This window comes from Apium graveolens, chromosome 9 (genome assembly GCF_009905375.1).
Source record: "Apium graveolens cultivar Ventura chromosome 9, ASM990537v1, whole genome shotgun sequence".
NCBI lineage: Eukaryota > Viridiplantae > Streptophyta > Magnoliopsida > Apiales > Apiaceae > Apium > Apium graveolens.
Window position 1 is genome coordinate 196,725,978 of NC_133655.1, and position 22,409 is coordinate 196,748,386.

General features: G+C 36.7%; 1 protein-coding gene across 1 annotated transcript; it reads right to left on the reverse strand.

Moving 5' to 3' along the window:
• Positions 1 to 2,576: 2,576 nt before the first annotated feature.
• LOC141685828 (uncharacterized) lies at positions 2,577 to 19,487 on the reverse strand. The gene is made up of 4 exons (XM_074490908.1): positions 18,260 to 19,487; positions 17,540 to 17,699; positions 4,075 to 4,100; positions 2,577 to 3,350 (listed from the first exon to the last, which is right to left on the reverse strand). The coding sequence occupies exons 1-4, from the start codon at positions 19,412 to 19,414 to the stop codon at positions 2,766 to 2,768; spliced, it is 1,926 nt and encodes a 641-aa protein (XP_074347009.1). The 5' UTR covers positions 19,415 to 19,487; the 3' UTR covers positions 2,577 to 2,765.
• Positions 19,488 to 22,409: the final 2,922 nt, after the last annotated feature.

Sequence of the window (22,409 nt, forward strand, 5' to 3'; positions counted from 1 at the left end):
TAAACAAAAGAAAAAGGGAGAGAAGATAAAGGCGAAGTGAAAAATAAGGAAAGGGGAGGTCAAACCCCTTACAATCATGCATCTCTAAAAAACTCAAGTCTGCTAATTGCAGATGGGTATACACCGACACCAATCCCTGAAATTCATTCAATTCATTATCATCGCATTTCTCCAAATTATTCAGATAATCAATCGTCAACTTACTGACTTTTCTGCAAGGCTTCACAAATTCTAAATCGGGCCCCCCAAAATATAACCACCTCGAATGATACCCAGAGGTCGAGGATCGAACACTAACAATTTTAACTCTCCTGTAGGGACAATCGAAATAGACTTGCCCATCATGATAACGGACCGCATATATTGAGAAAAAAAGCTTGAAAGATGGTACCAACCCCTTATCGCAACACAAGGCCACAAATCCACTCAACTGTGCTATAGAGTTCGGTGTTAATTGACTTATTCCACAACCAATTGCCTCGAATATCGTCAAGAAGAAGGGATGCATAGGCAATCGAAGACCGAAATGAAATGCAATCATCGGTATCCCGTGCATCCCATATTCTGGCATCATCCAGACTCTCTCGTCAGCCGTCGGTACTCGATACCGATACCCATTTGTCAGATCCACGTATTGCCTCAACTTATCCACCGGCGGGTTCCTGGTGATGTAATGGCTTAAGTAATTCAAACTAGATTTCCCTCTAAATTCACTCATTCCCAACCGCAAACTTTCCTGCACTATCCTATTCCTACTCTCTACAGTTCTGGGACTCAAAGGCGGCGAGGGAAATGGTCCTACAGGAACGCCCTTCAAGAATTCATCATGATCAAGAAAGTCAAAAGAGCCGCATTGTTCTAAATCAGGAATGTCCAAGTGACCCAGATTAAGGGGCGATTCTTGGTCCCCTTCATCTAAGGGCCTCTTACCAGGGTTGCGGGAAAACTCGACAGGCACCGACGACGAACTTGACTGATCCATAGATCCAAGAACGATACAATGACAGTCTACTACTATGAGACAATGCATGACACAAATGAATTTAAGGAAGAAGAAAAGAGGAAGGAAGGAGACTTATAGAGAGAGAGGAATCAACTGGCACGCAGGGGATTTCCGGGGAGCTGGAGCCGCTTTTGTTGAGAAGGCTGGGTAGCCGAAGAGACACCTTCAGCCAACGTTAACAAAAATCAAATCAAAAAGTAGTACACACAAAAATAAATATATATATACATACTATCATGGGCAAAAATACACACCTAATAAGGACAAAATTCGTTATCAAAATTCGGTTCAATGTTTACTTATTTTTTACTTATTTTTTACTTTTGTTTTTTCTCTGTCCGTTTATTGTCACCTGCTAATGAACTTTTCAGGAAGTCAAAAGATAACCAGGAACAAATCTAAAGATGTTGTTTAAAAGCTGAGAGGGGGACAAATGTTGGACCTTGGAAGGAGCCCAAAATAGATTAGATTATAATATCTTGTAATAGGCCCAAGAAGCCCACTTTGTAATAAATAGCCCATTTGGGACATGGTATAAATATAAGACAACAACCTCATTTGAAGAGGTTGGCTAATTAAGCAAAGAAGATCATCTCCTAAAACTATAGTCTAATAATAATAATATTATTGGCACATCACTCACTATACTGGACCATAATCTAGATCAGACTGCTGACATAGAAGAAGTAACCAACATATGTAAAGTAGCTTGTTGGTGCATCCAAGATGATGAACATGTTAGGCCAACAATGAGCAAAATAGTTTATATTCTTGAAGGGGTTTTGGATGTGGACATGCCTCCAGATCCACGAGGACTTCAAGTGTTTGCTTATCATTTATGTAAACAACAGAAACTCAAAATCATTTATTGACAATGAAGATGATGTTGTTTTCTTTACTGATAAGACATCCTCCCCGGATTTGCATATACAGAGCAACCCTTCATGGGCATCTTCACTTGTCAAAGAGCAATACATCAACAAAACGATCTAAGATCCAAAAGATACAGGAACGCGCAGACAGATAATGGGAGGGATGTAGAATAATGCTGCAAAATGAAACGTTTCAAATGGGTGCTTTGAATCCTCTTTTCATAATTACGATTAAGTATATTGTCCAACATAAGCTTATGAATTCAGCCTTTAGTGCAGTTTTATCAAATGAGAGATTGCATTGAACTTTACCGGACACTGAAGTCTTCTAAAATAAGACATATAGAGCTTCCCATTAGAGAACTAGAGTTATTTTCAGAAATTTCACCCTTCAGGTGTCTATCATAACTTTCAATTCCACTTACCCTAAGAAGAATTATCAACATTTCTTCCATACGAAGATCTTTTTAATCCTAGTCACAAGAATCCAAAATTTCCAATCCTTCTACAGTTCTACTTGTGGAGGTAACCAGTCCATCCTAAAATCAAGATGGAGGAACTCTCGACTCTTGAGCCGATCCAAATGAATGCCCGAAGAAATACAATTCATCACTATGTTCAATACCATCATAAGCTACGTTTGTTGCCAATATACATTTCTTCTAACAAATACTGGTGAGTTATGACCCTTAACCATTAGGTATCGATCAATCTAAAGCGGAGTCCATGAAAAATAGGGAAACCAATTTTTCTCATAGAACGTTTACAAGATATTAAGGCAATAAGGCATCCAATCAGTTCCCAAACATAAAACCAATAGTCATTAGGAAATAATAGAACAAGAATGGTCGAAACAAAACAAAAAAAGTATGACACCTTAACATAAAGAATCAAGGACCAGAAAACATATCATCTCCAATGTTGCCAAAAAGGCTAGAGCCCACAGTTCCACCATCACCATGAATCTCTTTTATCGTATTTCTTCTAAGAGCATGCAGATCTTGTGATTTACTTTTAGCATCACCAATAAGGGAGCCAACTTCTTGAAACTTGTCAAGTAGGGGTTGCGAGAATTGTTGTTCAATATAGTTCAAACGGTCAATCAACCAGTTGACATTGAATGATCGTTGCAAGTCAGAAAATAAAGCCCTGTACTCTGTTATTATCTCAGCATCAATCTTAGTAATAGAAGTATTGGTAAAGGCTTTGACTGTGGCACACAACATATTTAGTTTCAATGTGCACAACTCCATGCTCTTGGTGGTAAAGCAATCAAAGGTTTCTGGGTACTTCTTCGCTATGCTATCAAGTAGGCTAATAAACTCATAATTAACCATATAGCCCTGCCATAACCCAAGATCACTGATCCCCTTTGTTGAGCTCGCCTGTCCATCGCTGGGAGTTGCCAATAGATTTTTTGGCAACAAGTTCTGAGTGTTTAAGCTCACAGGCAACATTTGAGGAATCAACTCATCCTACAAGAAATGCAAAACCCAAATTTATCACTCCAAAACAAATTATTGCAAGAAGCTTTGTTTGTATTATTGTATAAAAAGCTTTAAGTAAAAATCTTATCAGTAAATTACGGGGTTTGTACACCAACACAAGTGGATTACCAGAAAAAATAAGATTACCCAAAACAAGACCTTTCCTTCATGGTTCTGGTGATTTAAAAAATAGTCAAAGAACTAAATCACAGCATCACAGGTATTGAAGAACAAAAGTAAGATGAATTTGGGGTGCTAGTACTTGTAAGTCGTACCTTATGAAGTTAATTAAAAGAAGAGTTGTCTAAATAAGCTTCCATCACTTTAAAAGAACACGAGTTTAAACTGAAAATACTGCATTTAAAAAGGAGAAAATCTAACGATTTATCGGGCACACCACTTATTCTATCTTTGCCTCTTTCTTCATTTATGGTACAAAAAGTTGTTGCTAATAAGAAAGACGGCATCAATGTATACATAAAAAATACTTTTGATGATTCATCACGCACACCACTTATTCAATCTTCACCTCTTTCTTCATTTATAGTACAATAGCTTGATTTAGGCTACATAGGCATCCAGAGTTGGACATTAATATGCCCCATGATAGTGGGAGGGACTCCACAGAATGCAACATGCACAATATCAGCCTACAAAAATAAGACAATAAATGCAATAATTTATCGCGAAGTTAAAAAGATTCTTGAAGTACCTTCGGCAGTGTAGTGACAATGGTTGCTGTTATTCCCAGTGGACTAACAATGAGATTTACAGAAGGGGGTTGAATGTAAATCTCAAAACTTTTTCAAGTTTTGAGCAGTTTCTAAGGCTAAGTGTTTGAGTGATCAAATGTGTGTGAATTGCTTGAAGCTGATGCAGACAGATATATATTCAAACACAAATGTAATGAGCACAAAGAACTTAAAAACTTTTCTGGTGGATTTGTTGTTCCACCAGAAATGTGTTATTTCAGAAAATCTGTGATTCAAAGAATTAAATCACAGCTGCTTCCTAGTACAAACTAGATGATTTTCTCTTTTGATATTTCTAAACAGCTCAAGGAAAATTCATATCTAATTACTAGCTGCTACTTGGTTTATATATCACCAAGTTTACAAGTGAAGACAAACTGTAAAATACAATTGAAAAGATTCTTCACATATTTCTTCTTCATTTCTCTATCCAATGCAATCTAGGATAATCTGTAAATCTTTGAATACTTCCTTGTTTGCATCAGAATGGAAATGCTGCATTTTCTTGATTCCTCCTAGAGGCTTCCACATTCCAGTGTGTCTCTGTCAACCCATGTGCCTCTGTCAGCTTGTGAATTGTCACTATCAACTGCTAATGAACTAAGCATCCGTTGAAGCTTTCATCCGTTGATGCCTTATCCGTTGAGGCTTTATCCGTTGAAGCTTTATCCGTTGATGCATTATCAGTTGAAGTCTTTATCCGTTGAAGCACTTATCCATTGATGGATATTATCCGTTGAAGCTTTATCCGTTGATGCATTATCAGTTGAAGTCTTTATCCGTTGAAACACTTATCCGTTGATGGATATTATCCGTTGAAGCATTAGAGACATCCGTTGAAGCTTTGTTTCTTATCCGTTGAAGGTCTTCAATATCCGTTGACACTTCTTCACTTATACAAAATTACAAGGCATGAAATATTTACACTTAGCCCTCCTATTTGTACATCCATTAGTAGTCAACATGACTGATCATTTCCTAACAACGTCTAAGAATTACAGCTTGAAACCAGAGAGTAAAATGTGCTACAATACTAAACTTATTGCTAAGTAAAGCTACTCCTTCAACGGATAGCCAAGATGGTCTTATCCGTTGAGGCTACAAACACTAGATTTCTACTTAAGTATTTTGCTTAACTTATCATCAAACTAATACACATATTCCTACCAATCTCCCCCTATTTATGTCTACTAGAACTGTAGGCATAAATTTGGGTTTAGCTTGATGATAACAAAACACTTAACAAATATATAAACTGTAATAAAGCAGAAATTCAAAAGTGCTACAAAAATGTATATGCTGAGATGGAATTGAAGAATTACGTTATTTCCAAGGGTGCTCCTTTAGCCTGAGCAAATTACTTTCTTTTCCTTTGATCCCTGGTTTTCTTTCCTAGCCTCCTGTCATTCTCCTCTATTTGAAGTTGAAGTTGTCTGTAGAATTCAGCTTCATTTTCTTCATTGATATCTAACTTAGATTGCATATCCTTGAGAGTTTCATTACTGGCAATCTTTAGCTGATCTTCAATTCTGAAAAATCTTCTGACTCCTTTGTTGTCTCTGAACTCCATCAACCAATGAGGTGATTTGTGAATTGTAATTCCTCTTTCTTGAATGAGTAAAGTTCTAGGCAAAGCATTGGGCTCCCTCCAAGTTTTCCTTATGTTGGCAATCTTGTTGAGAATCTCAGTCTTGGCAGTCCTGGTAAAGCCAGAATCCCTTTGTATGACTGAGTAGACTCTAATCAAGGTAGAGTAGCCTTCATTCAGAATTCTGTGAAGAGGCCATGTTCTTTCCCCAGCTCCTTTGTATTTGAACACTAGTCTTTCTGGTAGCTGTCTGTAGGCAGCTATTCCCCTTACTTCCTCCAGCTCATCCAAATAGAGTTCAATATCTGAAAATTCTTTTATGTCACAGATGTGAACATAATCATCTTTAGAGGTTTGAGGTTTAGGTTTAGGCTTCTGTGTGAATTTGGTTGAGGCTTTAGAGGGTGTTGATTTGATTCTTCTTTTCTGCTTCTTTGATGGTGGAGAAGAGGTTAGGAAGGTGGGCAATTTGATGGTGTCCCAATCAATTGGTTCCTCCTTGGGAATGATTGTTTCACCATGAATGTTCATGAAGGGGTCAGGTACAATGGGTTCAGGAATAGAGGGTAGTGGTTTTGATATTGATTGGGTTTCTTCAGTCTTATCTACCTTCTTTCTCTTTGCATTGACCTTCTTTCTTTTCCCTTTCTGCCATTCTTCCTTACTTCTTTCCTCCATCTCAGTACCAACCATGTCCCCCATAGCTTCATCTTCACCTTTGTCTTCAATTTCTTTCTATTCTTCAGCCTGACTTGACTTTAGCTGTTTTTCAAGCTTTGCTTGTGCTCTTTTATCAGCCTTTAGCTGTTTGGCTTCTTCCTTCAACCTTTTGGTTTCTTCCCTCTTGACTATTGAGAATTTGGGATGTCCTTGCATCACACATATGCTCTTTCCCTCTCTGAAGATAATAGCCATGTTTCTCCTTACTGCCTCATCCATGGTCTCTTTGAGATATGCAATACTTCTACCTAAAAGCTTGTCCTCATCAGCTTTTGGAAGAGGAAAATCCACCTCTTTTAGAGGATTCTTTATAGAGTCCTTATTGGATCTGTTGTTGGGCTTGAGAACCATAGGTTGCAGATCTTTGGAAGAAGTTTCTCCATCCTTATGCCTCCCTACTGGCTTGAGTTCCATAATAATTGATTCCACTTTTGTGCTATGCTTCACAGATTGTGATTGAGAAGTTGTAGAATCAAATATTAGTTGCATCTTTTTATCAATCTTCTTCCTTTGCTCTTTGACTTGCAATTCAGCTGCTGCTATCTGGATTAGATCAATTCCATCTAGCTTTCCTTTGACTTGAATAGTTGGAGAAGTTGTGATGACAGGAACTAGCACTTGAGAAATCTGAACTGTTGTAGATGGCTCTCCTTCCCCTTCCCCTTTATTCTCCCCCTTTTTGTTATCATCAAGGTTAGGGGTCAAGCCTTGTGCTTGTGCCAGCTGCATGAGTAGATTTGTTTGAGTTTGTTGATTCTGAAGGATGGTGACCATAGAGTCTTCAATGATGTGAACCCTATCTTCCAATCTGGCCAGCCTCTTGTCAGCATCAGATGTTGTCCTCAATCTCCCCAACAAATCTTGTATAGTACCATAGGGTATAACTGAATCCAATTTCTCAGCATTGTAGGATTTCAGATCAGCAATGTCCTGCTTGAACTCATCCACACTTAGATTTTGCTGGTAATGCTGCAACTGCAAGAGATGCAGAGATTCCAGATGAGCTTGAAGAATTGCCTTGGTACCAGCATCTTAAGTCTCCTGAAGGGCCTTCTGAATTGTCATGACTTGTCTGACCAAAGTGACACCAAACTCTCCTGGTGTTGATGGTTTTGCCCATGCCCATTCAGGTGGATCAGGAACAGAACTTGGGCCTGCTACTCCCCCTAAGTTCATGCTCTCATTCAAAGAATTAGAGTCATCATCATTAGAATTTACTCCAAATTCTTCAGATGGCTCACCAGCTTGAGAAGGCAGCCTGTTGACAGCAGCTTTATCTCTGAGAAGAGATTCTGAAGTGTATACAATGTGTAGTGTATGTTCTGCCTCCACATTGCCCTGTGCAGCCAATAATTGATAGGCTGAAACAGGGTGAGTAAAAGTGTCAGCATCCAAGGAAATGTTATCAATGACAGCTTTGTAATGTTGCTGAAATTGTCTTCCCTTGTCTGCATCATCCACTTTCATTAACTCACTAGCAATGGCTGGATCCACCCTTATAGCTTCTGTACCTGCCTTTCTCTCAATTTCTCTCTGTTCTTGCATCAGGGGCTCCCCCTGGCTCACACACACCCTCACCCTCACCTTCTAAGGTGGCACTCCTCTCACTCGCTTTTGCCATGCTGGAAGAAATAGCATGCATATGGTGACTCTCAACCTCTCCTTTTGCCTGGGAGCAACCCAGCCTCTCACTCAAAAGATCACTCCCTTCCCTCAAACCTAAAAGTGATTGTACAGTTGCCATGTCCTCTACAGTTGGAATTGTTTCTGTTAAGTGTGTAGAGACCATCAACGGATAGGGAATATCCGTTGAAGTGGAAACTGATGGCATCAACGGATAACTGCTGTTAAGCTTATCCGTTGAAGAACAACCACTTGTCAATGGATGAGAGATATCCGTTGAAGAAGGAAAAGATGTAGATATAGAAAGTGACATAATTGTTGAATCTGTGTGGATTGATTTTAAGTGAGGTGACACAGATTCTGCAACTACATCTGAAATAATTGGCTGATGATCCAACAAATCATCTAAAAGATGATGATCACCAGGTTTTGAGTGGGGCTCCTCCCTGAGTTTTAATGAGGGAGAATCAGGAATTGATGTGAATATCATATCCACATCCAGAGAGGGTGTTGGAGAGTTTGATAAATGGTGTGTTTCTATATTGAGAGAATGGGGCTGTGATTCCACATTTGCTGGAATCACATCAAGCTGAATTTAAGAGGGCACAGATACAGGTGGATGTATCTGTGCTGTGCGTGTCCCTTGTGTGGAAACTAGGGTCTTGGCCTTCTTCTTCCTTGAAAAGGCTTTAAATGGTGAATGTGTGGCTTCAGTGTCCCTCCCTCTTTTGTTCTGTGTCCCTGGTTGGGGACTATTTTCAATAGTTACAACCTTTTGGGAGGATGCAACTATGGATGTGTTGGACTCCTTTTGAACCACCACAGTCTTTTGAGAGACTGTGGCTTGGCTGGTTTGGGTACCACTCACCTCTCCCACCTTATCCTGGGGGGCTTTTTGATGTTCACCCCTCCCCTCACCACTCACACCCTGTTCACTCCCTTCAGGGTTTATGGCAGTTGTTACAACTGTTGTCTTTTGAGAAACAACAGAGGTAGGTTTCTTTGACTTGACTTTGGAAACTTTAGATTTGGTGGCTTTGGTAGGAGCCTGTTTGGACAGAGACACAGGTTCCATAGCCACACTAGAAGGCAAAGAAACATTGGGGTTGGAAATAGTAGGAGTTAGAGAAGTATTTAGCTCACTTACCTGTGGTGCATTCATGATTGGCAAGTATACCAATGGCACTTGGCTGTTGAGGTTCATTCTCAAAATGTCTGCAAGGACCCTTTTCTCTTGTGCCCAGCATTTGAGTTTATTATTCTCATTGGATATAACCAAACCTTCAGCAACATGGTTAGCCAATAACATAAAGAATCTAGCATAGTAGATGTTATGTGGTCTATTAGCTTTGTTACCTAATCTGGAACCTAATTCTAGCATAACACAGTTGCTAAAATTAAAGTACCTATCAGAAACTAGCATATAGAGCATATTAACAAGAGATGAAGTGATAGCATCAAAATTGCTAATCTTCCCAGAGAAAACCTTAATAAAGGCATCTCCAAGAAAACTCCATTCTTTCCTAAGGCCTTTCCTTCTAATACTACCTAAACTAGCAGAATCAAAAGCATAGACTATGGAATCTAGCATAGCAGAGACATCGTTATCAGTGTGTGGTGTCATGGCATTATTCTCAGGCAATTTAAAGCAAGATTGTATATCATCACAATTAATGCAATAGTCCTTACCTTTGAGAGAGAAGGAAATAGTCATATCTGTGGAGTTGAACTCTACAGTTGTCCAAATCTCCTCAATCACCTCACAGTAGATGGTTGGGGCTTCCAGCATTGCCTAGCTTAGTTTGCAGTTTTTGATGAAGTCCATCATCTTGTGATAATCATAATGGGCTTCATTCTTTTCAACTAAGGCAATGAAATTGTTCTTCTCATAAACAAATCATGTTTGAGACATAATTTTGACTACTGGTGCCATTGTTGTGAGTAGAGGTTGCAGAGAAAAACTTGAGAATTTAGAGAGAAAGAGAATAAGAATTGCAAGAAAGCGTAAAGTGAGAATAAGAGTTCAATTGGGCTTTTATACTTTCTTGAATTAAAACATAAATAAAATGATTAAATGATACTTTTAAGTAAGTTACAGCCGTTCAAGAATAAATAAAACTGTAGAAATTCTGAAAACTACCTTAAATACAAATACATACAACACTGGATATCTGTATCAACGGTTGAGTAAAAGAATCAACGGCTGTAACTCACTTATAGTAACTGACGTGACACTTCAACAGATAAGGGAAATAGTTATCCGTTGATGAACAACACCATTTTATCCGTTGAAGGATAAAATTACCAGAAATGTATTTGTCTTTCAACGGATAATGAACATCCGTTGATGGAGCAATTTTGGCTTTCAACGGATAGAGAATATCCGTTGATAGGATAGGTCTTAATTAAAGCCAACTTTGTTCTTGCAGCAAATTCATTTCAGGCTCCAAGGCAGATTATATAAATGACATAAATTATGAATAATTAAGCATACCTAACTCACTTACTAATCTTGTGAATGTTGATTCATCAAGTGGCTTGGTAAATATGTCTGCAATCTGCTTTTCACTTAGAACAAAATGAAGTTCCACTGTACCTTTCATCACATGTTCCCTAATGAAGTGGTACTTGATATCAATGTGCTTGGTTCTTGAGTGCTGCACTGGATTTTCAGTAATGGTAATGGCACTTGTGTTGTCACAGAATATTGGAATTTTGTTAACAGTCAGACCATAGTCAAATAGTTGATTCCTCATCCATAGTATCTGTGCACAGCAACTACCAGCAGCAATGTACTCAGCTTCAGCTGTTGATGTGGAAACAGAATTCTGCTTCTTGCTGAACCATGATACAAGCTTGTTCCCTAGAAATTGACAGGTGCCTGTTGTGCTTTTCCTGTCTATTTTGCAACCTGCATAATCTGCATCTGAGTAGCCAATTAGATCAAAACCAGACTCTCTAGGGTACCAGATTCCTAGATTTGGAGTCCCCTTAAGATATCTGAAAATTCTTTTAATAGCCACTAAGTGAGATTCTTTAGGGTCAGCTTGAAATCTAGCACAGAGACATGTAGAAAACATTATATCAGGTCTACTAGCAGTTAAATATAAAAGTGAGCCAACCATGCCTCTATAACTTGTAATATCCACAGACTTTTCAGCCTTGTTTAATTCAAGCTTAGTTACAGTGGCCATGGGAGTTTTTGCAGGTGAACAATCCATTAAGTCAAACTTCTTTAAAAGATCATAAATATATTTAGTTTGACTAATGAAAATTCCACAACTAACTTGTTTAACTTGTAAACCAAGAAAGTAAGTTAGCTCTCCCATCATGCTCATTTCATATTTACTTTGCATTAATTTAGCAAACTTTTTACAAAGCTTATCATCTGTAGATCCAAATATAATATCATCTACATAAATTTGTACAAGTATCTTAGAGCCATTAACATTTCTAAAGAAGAGAGTTTTGTCAACAGTACCTCTTGTGAAGTGATTATCTAGAAGGAACTTTGACAAAGTCTCATACCAGGCTCTAGGTGCTTGCTTTAGTCCATAGAGTGCTTTCAACAGATAATACACATAGTCTGGAAAATTTGGATCTTCAAAACCTGGAGGTTGGCTTACATAAACTTCTTCCTCTAATTCCCCATTTAGAAATGTACTCTTGACATCCATTTGATAGACTTTGAAATTGGCATTAGCTGCATAGGTTAGAAAGATTCTGATGGCTTCAAGTCTGGCAACTGGAGCAAATGTTTCATCAAAATCTATTCCCTCTTGTTGAGAATAGCCTTTAGCAACCAATCTGGCTTTATTCCTTATGACAATGCCATTTTCATCCATCTTATTTCTGAATACCCATTTTGTGTCAATAGAACTCTTGTTCTTTGGCTTGGGTACCAGCTTCCATACTTTTTTCCTCTCAAATTGGTTTAGCTCCTCTTGCATTGCTAAAATCCAATCTGGATCCAATAGAGCTTCTTCCACTCTCTTAGGTTCCTCCTGTGATAGAAAGCTACTATACAAACATTCATCTTGAGTATCCCTTCTAGTTTGTACTTTTGATGAAGCATCACCAATAATCAGTTCAAAAGGTTGATTCTTGGTCCATTTCCTTTGAGGTGGTAGATTAGCCCTAGATGAGGTTGCCTCAGTATTGTCATAATGTGAGATAGAATGTTGATTTGTTGAAACTCCCCCTGAGTTGCTGATCCTTTGAAAGGAATTGGGAGCTCTATCAACTGATGAAGTGAATTGATTATCCGTTGACAGACTGTGATCAACGGATGCTTCATTATGAACTTCAACGGATGATGCACTTTGTCTTTCAACAGATGCTTCATCGCTTCTTTCAACGGAAGCTGAATTATGACTTTCAACGGATGCAACATTCTGTGCATTATCCAAAGGTAGATTCTGAATTCTTCTTGAGATGCCTTCTTCATCATTCTCATCTTCACTATCATCACAGTATATCTCAATGTTGTCAAATTTGAGTCCTTCATGATGTCCCTCATCTGTTAGTCCATCAATCTTTTTATCATCAAACACAACATGTACAGATTCCATGACAATGTTGGTTCTTAGATTGTAGACCCTATATGATTTTCCAGCAGAATAACCAACAAATATTCCTTCATCAGCCTTTGCATCAAACTTCCCTTTGTGATCAGATTGATTCCTTAAGATGTAGCATTTGCAACCAAAGACATGTAGAAAGTTTAAAGTTGGTTTTCTTCTCTTGAATAATTGATAGGGAGTCATGCATTTTGCCTGATTGATTAGAGAAATATTCTGAGTGTAACATGCACAGTTAACAGCCTCAGCCCAAAAATAAGTTGGGAGTTTTGACTCTTCAAGCATTGTCTTGCAGCTTCAATTAGTGATCTGTTCTTCCTTTCCACCACACTATTTTGTTGTGGAGTCCTTGGAGCTGAGAACTCATGCATGATCCCATTTTCTTCACAGAACAACTTCATGGTTGAATTCTTGAACTCAGTTCCATTGTCACTCCTAATATTCCTTACTTTGAAATCAGGATGATTGTTGACTTGCTTGATATGATTGATGATGATTTCACTAGCTTCATCCTTTGATCCAAGAAAATAAACCCATGAAAACTTTGAGAAATCATCTACAATCACTAGGCAGTATCTTTTCCTTGAAATTGACAATACATTGACTGGTCCAAAAAGATCCATGTGTAGAAGTTGTAGTGGTTCATCAATTGCAGATTCAAGCTTCTTACTGAATGATACTTTCTTTTGCTTTCCTTTCTGACAAGCATCACACAGTCCATCCCTTGTGAATTCCACTAGAGGCATTCCTCTAACTAAGTCCTTTTTGACTAGATCATTCATTGTCTTGAAATTCAAATAGGACAGCTTCTTGTGCCATAGCCAACTTTCAACTGGACTTGCTTTGCTGAGAAGACAAGTTATGGATTCTGCATCTGTAGAGTTGAAATCAGCTAAGTACACATTCCCTTTTCTAACTCCAGTTAGAACCACTTTATTGTCCTTTTTACTTGTGACAATACAGGCTTCAGAATTGAAGGAAACAGTATTCCCTCTATCACATAGTTGACTGATGCTCAATAAATTGTGTTTGAGACCATCAACCAATGCAACTTCATTAATGATGATATTTTCTTTTATAATCAAGCCATATCCCATAGTGAATCCTTTGCTGTCATCTCCAAAGGTTATGCTAGGGCCAGCTCTCTCCTTAAACTCTGTGAGCAGGGTGAAATCTCCTGTCATGTGTCTTGAACAACCACTGTCCAAGTACCATAGATTCCTTCTTTGTCCCTGCACACAACAAAATCAATCAAGTTGATCTTGGTACCCAAGTTTCCTTGGGTCCAGCCTTGTTAGACTTTTTCCTAGACTTCATTCCTCCTGCATCTTTTGACTTAGGTAACTTTGGGTCAACCTTGGTCTCAGATGTGGTTGGTTGAAGTGTAGGGTTAGTCACAGAATCATTTAACACATTTGATTGAATTTGATAAGGCATAGGTTGTGCAAACATGTTATTCCACATAGGCATATTGTATGGCATTTGAGGCATACTAAATGCAGTAAGATAAGGATTGTTAATATATGGCATGTTTGCAAAATGTGCATGGGGATTCTGGTGAGACATAACAGGCATAGCATGCAGAGGTGACATAGACATGTTAGGCATGGAGGGATTTGAAGGCATGTGAGCATTTTTAACAGACTTGCAATTATCAGATAGGTGATTAACGCTTTTACAATGTACACAGCTTTTTCTAGGAGCATACCTATCAGGTGTGTAATTGTTATGTTTATTAATCCCTACCTTCCCATTTCTTTTAGATTTTCTTTTAGTCTCCTTCTTATCCTCAACCAACTTAAGCCTATCTTTTAGCTGATCTAAAGTCATGTGTCCTATATTCATCTTACTGACATCTCTGGATGTGCTAGCTCCTTCTTTGACAAAGTTCTTGAGAGTTGAATCATTCTTTTTATTGAGATTATTTTAAAAGAACTTGCCTGTTTTAATTGATGAGCCTTCAACGGATGCTCCTTTTCTTCCTTCAATGGATAACTTTCATCATCCGTTGATTCCACATCTGTTGACAATCCATCAATTAATTCTAACTCCTTTTTGTTTTTCTTCCAGGCATCCTCACAGAATGATTCAATTCCCTGAACCTTTACAATCTGAACACTAACATCCCTAGATGTTTTCCAGGCCTTGATTACCTCTTGCTCACTTTCTAACTGTGTAGAAAGAATTTCTACTTTCTTAACAGCTTCTGCTAGTTCACTCTCAACAGTCAAGCATTTAAGTTTTATCTTTTCAAGCTCAATTACCTGATCCTCTAACATAGCATTCCTATCACTTAAAAACACATTATTCTCCTTGATCCTAGTGTTTTCTTTTGCTAGTGATTTAAGGGAAATACGCAAATGATATAATTCATTGGTCATATCATTTATGGCTTCATTGCATTCATGTTTAGAAAGCTGAGAGAGATCAGTAGTAATTACCTGGTTGCTTGATGAACTGGTTTCATTTTCATCAGAATTAGCCATCAGAGCTAGGTTGACATATTCCACATCATCATCTTCATTTACCCCATCTGCTGCCCAATCATCTTGAGTGAGAAAAGCTCTTTCCTTTTGTTTGAGCAAATCAAAATACTTCTTTTTGTAATCAACTTGCTCAAATTTCTTTTTCTCAGAATTTGGCTTCCTACACTCACTTGCAAAGTGTCCACTAATGCCACAGTTGTAACATTTGAACTTTGATTTGTCCACCATGTTTTTGTTTGGCTTAGTGAACTTTGTGTTTTTCCTGAACTTCATTTTTGCAAACCTCCTGGACAGAAAGGCCAAATGTTCTTTAATATCATCAGATTCATCCTGACTGGAATTGTCTTCATCCTCAGCAACTTGCTCTTTACCCTTGCTTGATTCTGATTTGCTTGTGCCAATTTTCAGACTTGGCATTATCTTCTCCTCATTCCTGGCTTCCATCTTCTCACTGTCAGCTACAAGAGTAACTGTTCCTCCTTTTCTCTTTCCCTTTTCCAACAGCTCATCCTGCTCCATTTCAAGTTCATAAGTCTTCAGAATTCCATATAATCTTTCAAGTGTGAAGTTCTTATAATCTTGAGAATTTCTCAAAGAGACAGTCATGGGCTTCCACTCCTTTGGCAGAGACCTAAGAAATTTTAAGTTGGAATCCTTGACTTGGTACACTCTACCATACAGCTTCAATCCATTCAACAGTTTCTGAAACCTGTTGAAGGTATCATTTAATGATTCACCTTCTTCAAAGTGAAAATATTCATACTGTTGAATAAGAAGCTGCATCTTGTTCTCTCTGACCTGCTCAGTACCTTCACAGATGATTTGTACAGTATCCCAAACTTCCTTTGCAGTTTGGCTATTGATGACATTGTCAAATATATCTTGATATAAGCCATTAAACAAAATGTTCATGGCTCTCTTATCCTTGCGGATTTCTTCCATGTCTTCAATAGTCCATTCTGCTTTTGGCTTGGGAATGGACTGTCCAACAGTAACTGTTGCAGTAGCAGCTGTGGCTACTTTGTGAGGGATGTGAGGACCATTTTCAATACAGTTGATGTAGCTTTCATCTTGAGAAAGAAGATGTAAATGCATCTTCACTTTCCAGTGATGATAATTATCTTTTTCCAGGACTGGGATCTTTACACCAATATCCTTCCTACTCATGATGTTAGCAAGAGGATTCTTCTGTGCACTCATGATGTTAGCAGAATAGATCTTTAACTCTTTGTATGTTAAGAGCTAGCTCTGATACCAATTGTTATTCCCAGTGGACTAACAATGAGATTTACAGAAGGGGGGTTGAATGTAAATCTCAAAACTTTTTCAAGTTTTGAGCAGTTTCTAAGGCTAAGTGTTTGAGTGATCAAATGTGTGTGAATTGCTTGAAGCTGTTGCAGACAGATATATATTCAAACATAAATGTAATGAGCACAAAGAACTTAAAAACTTTTCTGGTGGATTTGTTGTTCCACCAGAGATGTGTTATTTCAGAAAATCTGTGATTCAAAGAATTAAATCACAGCTGCTTCCTAGTACAAACTAGATGATTTTCTCTTTTGATATTTCTAAACAGCTCAAGGAAAATTCATATCTAATTAATAGCTGCTACTTGGTTTATATATCACCAAGTTTACAAGTGAAGACAAACTGTAAAATACAATTGAAAAGATTCTTCACATGTTTCTTCTTCATTTCTCTATCCAATGCAATCTAGGATAATCTGTAAATCTTTGAATACTTCCTTGTTTGCATCAGAATGGAAATGCTGCATTTTCTTGATTCCTCCTAGAGGCTTCCACATTCCAGTGTGTCTCTGTCAACCCATGTGCCTCTGTCAGCTTGTGAATTGTCACTATCAACTGCTAATGAACTAAGCATCCGTTGAAGCTTTCATCCGTTGATGCCTTATCCGTTGAGGCTTTATCCGTTGAAGCTTTATCCGTTGATGCATTATCAGTTGAAGTCTTTATCCGTTGAAGCACTTATCCGTTGATGGATATTATCCGTTGAAGCTTTATCCGTTGATGCATTATCAGTTGAAGTCTTTATCCGTTGAAACACTTATCCGTTGATGGATATTATCCGTTGAAGCATTAGAGACATCCGTTGAAGCTTTGTTTCTTATCCGTTGAAGGTCTTCAATATCCGTTGACACTTCTTCACTTATACAAAATTACAAGGCATGAAATATTTACACTTAGCCCTCCTATTTGTACATCCATTAGTAGTCAACATGACTGATCATTTCCTAACAACGTCTAAGAATTACAGCTTGAAACCAGAGAGTGAAATGTGCTACAATACTAAACTTATTGCTAAGTAAAGCTACTCCTTCAACGGATAGCCAAGATGGTCTTATCCGTTGAGGCTACAAACACTAGATTTCTACTTAAGTGTTTTGCTTAACTTATCATCAAACTAATACACATATTCCTAACAGTTGCTTTTGGAGATCCACCAAGTAAGTAGCATCTGAGGTAAGCAGACATACTCGATTCTTCATATCCAGGTGGTACCTTCACATATATTAAATTGTGGAATGGAGGAAGAGAGCGGACAAGAAACTCTGAAACAATCGTAAGTGCCTACAAAATAAACAGATAAAATTGAGTAAAACATCAACCTTAAATCAACAGCAGTCAACAAAGATAGCTAGCCAGTTGGCCATGGGTTTCCTAACTGCACTGTATGCTTCTGCAGATAAAAGTCACTGTAAAACATAAACAGAAGTAGAAATTTATGTTCCTCTAAAGAAACACATGATTGCTACCACTGTGCGCTTGATAATTTCATAGTCGTAATTAAAAGCATATATGTATTTTGAATAATCTGTCAATATCATATCACTTTTGACATATACTTGCGATATAACATTAAAGCCTAACATATTAAACAGATGATTAGTACCACAATCATAGATATGACTGGGAGGGAATAGGAACCTCTTGATAAAGGTTAGGATCAGAATTATAAATGACCAATGACCGACAAACAATCAAAAAGAGAACAATAGCTAGTATCCCAAAAATGAACCAGTGCAGTTTTTATACCAACCAGTATTATCTAATATCTTGAACCAGAGATGGTAAGAAACGGGGTAAATAACTAACGATTACAACTTCAAAAGAAGTATATATGAAGTTACCTTTATGGTCTCCAAGTCAAGAGTAAGAGTCCTGGCATTACCCAGTGCTGGAAACATACGATTAACCTGGCGAAAATACTTTTTCATCTTCTTTGTTGGTTGAATAGTCTTGCATTCAGTGCTATCCCGTAGTTTAATATTCACATTCTCCAGCTCAGTAACTTCAAGTCTCATAGGTAAGTAACCAACAGAACTGAAATTGACAATTTTCCGTGACAAAATGATGATCTCACAGTCATGAAGAGAGGTGGTGCAGTCATTGATTTCTAGGTTCACCAATTCCGGAATACTCATATAGCAGAAATCCATTATTCTATCCCGGAAAAACAATGTGAGATTCCGTAGATTGACAAGTTGGAGAAAAGAGATGCTCGCATTTGCAGGAAAAGCTACACTATCAAGCGTGAGGCTTGTTAAGGCTGGAAAACCCCTGACGTTTGAGGGTAAACGACATCTTGCCAGATATAGAGTTGTTAAAACAGGCAAACAAACAGATTGTGGTAACTCAAAAACACCAGAGAGTAACAAATCTCGTAAAGAACGCAAGCATGTCAAATATGATGCAGGAAAACTTATGATAGGCGAGACGTTTATCAAGTGTAGGGTTTGTAGAGCAGGTAAATTCCAACAATCTGATTCCAATATTGCATCAACATATAGCCTCAATTTAAGTTCCGTTAGCGAATTAGAACTGAAAGTGGTTAACGCAATTTCATGATACACATAATCCAAATTTAGATGTCGAATATTGCCTAAAAATGCATAAGCTAATGCATTGTAAACCAAAAGCCGAGGCTGTAGAAAGCCAAAAGAGAGGTTGAGTTTGAGCATCTCATAATCATGATTTCGGAAGGAAAAAATATGATTAATAAAATTTAATTCGGTAACTGAGCTAGTAAAGCTTAAACCTCCCACGTAATCGTGCCTCCTAAAGTTGAGGAAAGGGAGAGTAGTCCAAATAAGCTTCCATCGAGCGCTGGTTTGAACTGCTAATCTCGCGTCCAAAAACTGTAGAATGTGATAAATAAGCTCATCTGGTAACCCGCTTAACCTGTCTTCACCAACTTGTTCTTCTTGTTCATTCGTAGTTGTGTATTTCAATTTATTCGTCATCGTCAGAGGAGCAGTAATTGTGTATTTCATTTTCTTCTTCATCAGAGGAGGAGCAGTAGCACAGATCTACTTTTTCATTCTTCCTCCTTTCTCACTTTTTATACCTGTAACAATAATATCCCCGATCACCTGACAGGAAAGGAAAATAATATCCCCGGTCAAGCAGATTTTCAAATATTCCTTTGGATTTTAAATATTTAGAGATCTTATATCTTAATTTTGACAAATTACTAAATATATATTATATCTTAATTTTGACAGATTACAATATCTTATATCTTAATATATCTTAATCTTGACATATCTTAATTTTGTAGAACAAATCTCGATTTTATTGAAAAAAAGTAACCAAAAGGAGGAGATGGAGATAAATATGGAGATATAGATGGGTGGAAAGAGCGGAAAAGAAGGTATGGCGGTTAAGGTTAGAAAAATGTAGGCAACCGACTCTCATGTGAGAGAGAAAATATTAGATATTTCATATGATCAAATCTCTAATCTTTCTTCTATTAAAAGAGAACATTAGGGCCGAGCAAAATCGAAACCGAAAAACTGAACCGAACCGGGTAATTTCGGTTCAGCTTGGTTTGATTTTTTTGCAAAATTTCGGTTATTTCAGTTTTTCGGTTTCGACCAAAATAAAATCGGTTCGGTTCGATTTTTAGAATACCGGTTCGGTTAAAACCGAATTAACCGAAATATATTTCTACACTATTTTGAGTTATATTTTATATATAACATATTTATTAAACATGTACATATTAATACTAATATTATTAGTTATTAGTAGTAGCACCGTAAGATGACCTATAAACTAGTGTATAGGTCTTTAATCTTCAATAATCAAACGGTGTTTGCAATTTTATAGTATATTAAACATTTTTTTGGTTTTTTATTTGTAAATTTTAATTATAAAATAATTTTTTTAACTATTTCGGTTTTTTAGAAACCGAATCGAATAAACCGAAATAATTCGGTTCGGTTTTCGGTTCGGTTAATATATAAGATCGGTTCGGTTTTGAAAAATACAATAATTCGGTTTTCGGTTAATTCGGTTTTTGACCGAACCGACCGAATGCTCAGCCCTAGAGAACATGGTGATAAAATTAAAACATGGTGATAAAATTTATAAGATTTTTTATTCTTATTGGAAAGTATAGGGAATCGCTTAAATCATATGTGTTTGTTAATCATACACATATTAGGTATGCTTGTGTATCTTTAAACAAATAAATATTTGGTATTTTAATTATTGAGACTTACTAATAATATATAATCATATATTTTTTTATATTTACTATTATAATAATCCAACATAACCATAATATTAATAAGAATTTTATTTTCGTTGCAAGATAATATCTTAATTTTGACAATTTACTAAAAATGTCTTATATCTTAATCTTAACAGATTACTATTATGTTGCTAGGTGATATCTTATATCTTAATCTTAACAGAATACTAAAAATATTATGGTGCTAGTTGCTGTTAACCGTAATAGCTTATTTTAATAGTTGATTTGAGTTAGCTGACTAAGCGGTTAAGAATAACTTTTTTTTTAAATAGATGTTTTAATTAATTTTTTATGTTATTTACTTGAAAAAACTCCTCCAAATAGTTTTTTAGATAAAAATCTTTTTTTTCCAAATTTAAAGCAGATTTCATTCATAACTTGAAAAGAGACTCAATTGAGACAAACCTTAACTGATCATGCAACCAGGTTGAAAAACAAATAGAGCTGAATAATTAGCCGTTTCGTTTCCGGATTGCTTAACAAACTAAATACAAATAGTCTGAAAATTAAAAATGAAGGTATGGTTTCTTGGGCAATCCAGCATGCATTTCCCCTGAAAAACAGTAGCTTCACAATTGACCCTCACATTAATTCCATTGATAAAGCAATGTTCAGAGGACTCAGTTGCAACAACTGAGTTTAGAGACCTCATGTTATGAACAAATATTTTTTGTGAGAGATGTGCACATGTCATTTTCACCATCGTTCCAAGCGCAACCCAACTATCTACCTGTTGGACACCAGATATAGACCTGCCGAAGATGTTGTTGATGCGAAATATCCAGATCTCCCAATACACCGTCAAATTCATTTTCAACACAACCACCACGTCGCACAAAACGACACACATCGCATAAAGACAATCAAACACATAAATAATAACTTAAAAAGAAAAATACGAAAAAAACTCAAAATTCAAAAGTCTCGAAATAACACCAAATTGTAATATGTTGTTAGATCAGAGATTTTGAATCCAAAAATTGAATTTTATTATAAAATCCAAACTCTTGTCTTAGTAGATCTGAAAACTAAAGTGAAGAACTGTAATGATTTTTTCGAATTTTGTAGAACCAATCTCGATTTTATTGAAAAAAAAGTAACCAAAAGGAGGAGATGGAGATGAATATGGAGATATAGATGGGTGGAAAGAGCGGAAAAGAAGGTATAGCGGTTAAGGTTAGAAGAATGTAGGGCGGCCGACTCTCATGCGAGAGAGAACATATTAGATATTTCATGTGATCGAATCTCTAATCTTCTCTTCTATATATAATAAGAGAACATAATGATAATATTCATGAGATTAAAAAGTCTCATTAAAATTACTAATTTACCTTTAAATTTTAAATTTATATAAAAAAGGTTGTTGCGAGGAATTAAACCTGAGTCTTTACATTCACAAACACATCACCTTACCACTACACCACACTTTTACTTAAGTTTTTTATCATACACATAATATGTGAGTGTCGTAAATAGCGACAATTTATTCAACTTTAAACATGATTACTAAAATATTAAAATATTTGTAGAGTTAGTTTTGAATAATTGATTTTGAGACACAAAGTTAAGCATTGTACATAAACGGATCATTCCTTTATTTGTTAAACAAATTTTATTTTGAAAAGTATATCTCATACATTTTTAATATATATTTTTTAATAAAAAATAAATTGTACATATAATTAATTTTTTTTATATCTTTAAAAGAGATACACTTATATAAATAATATATACGTGTACTA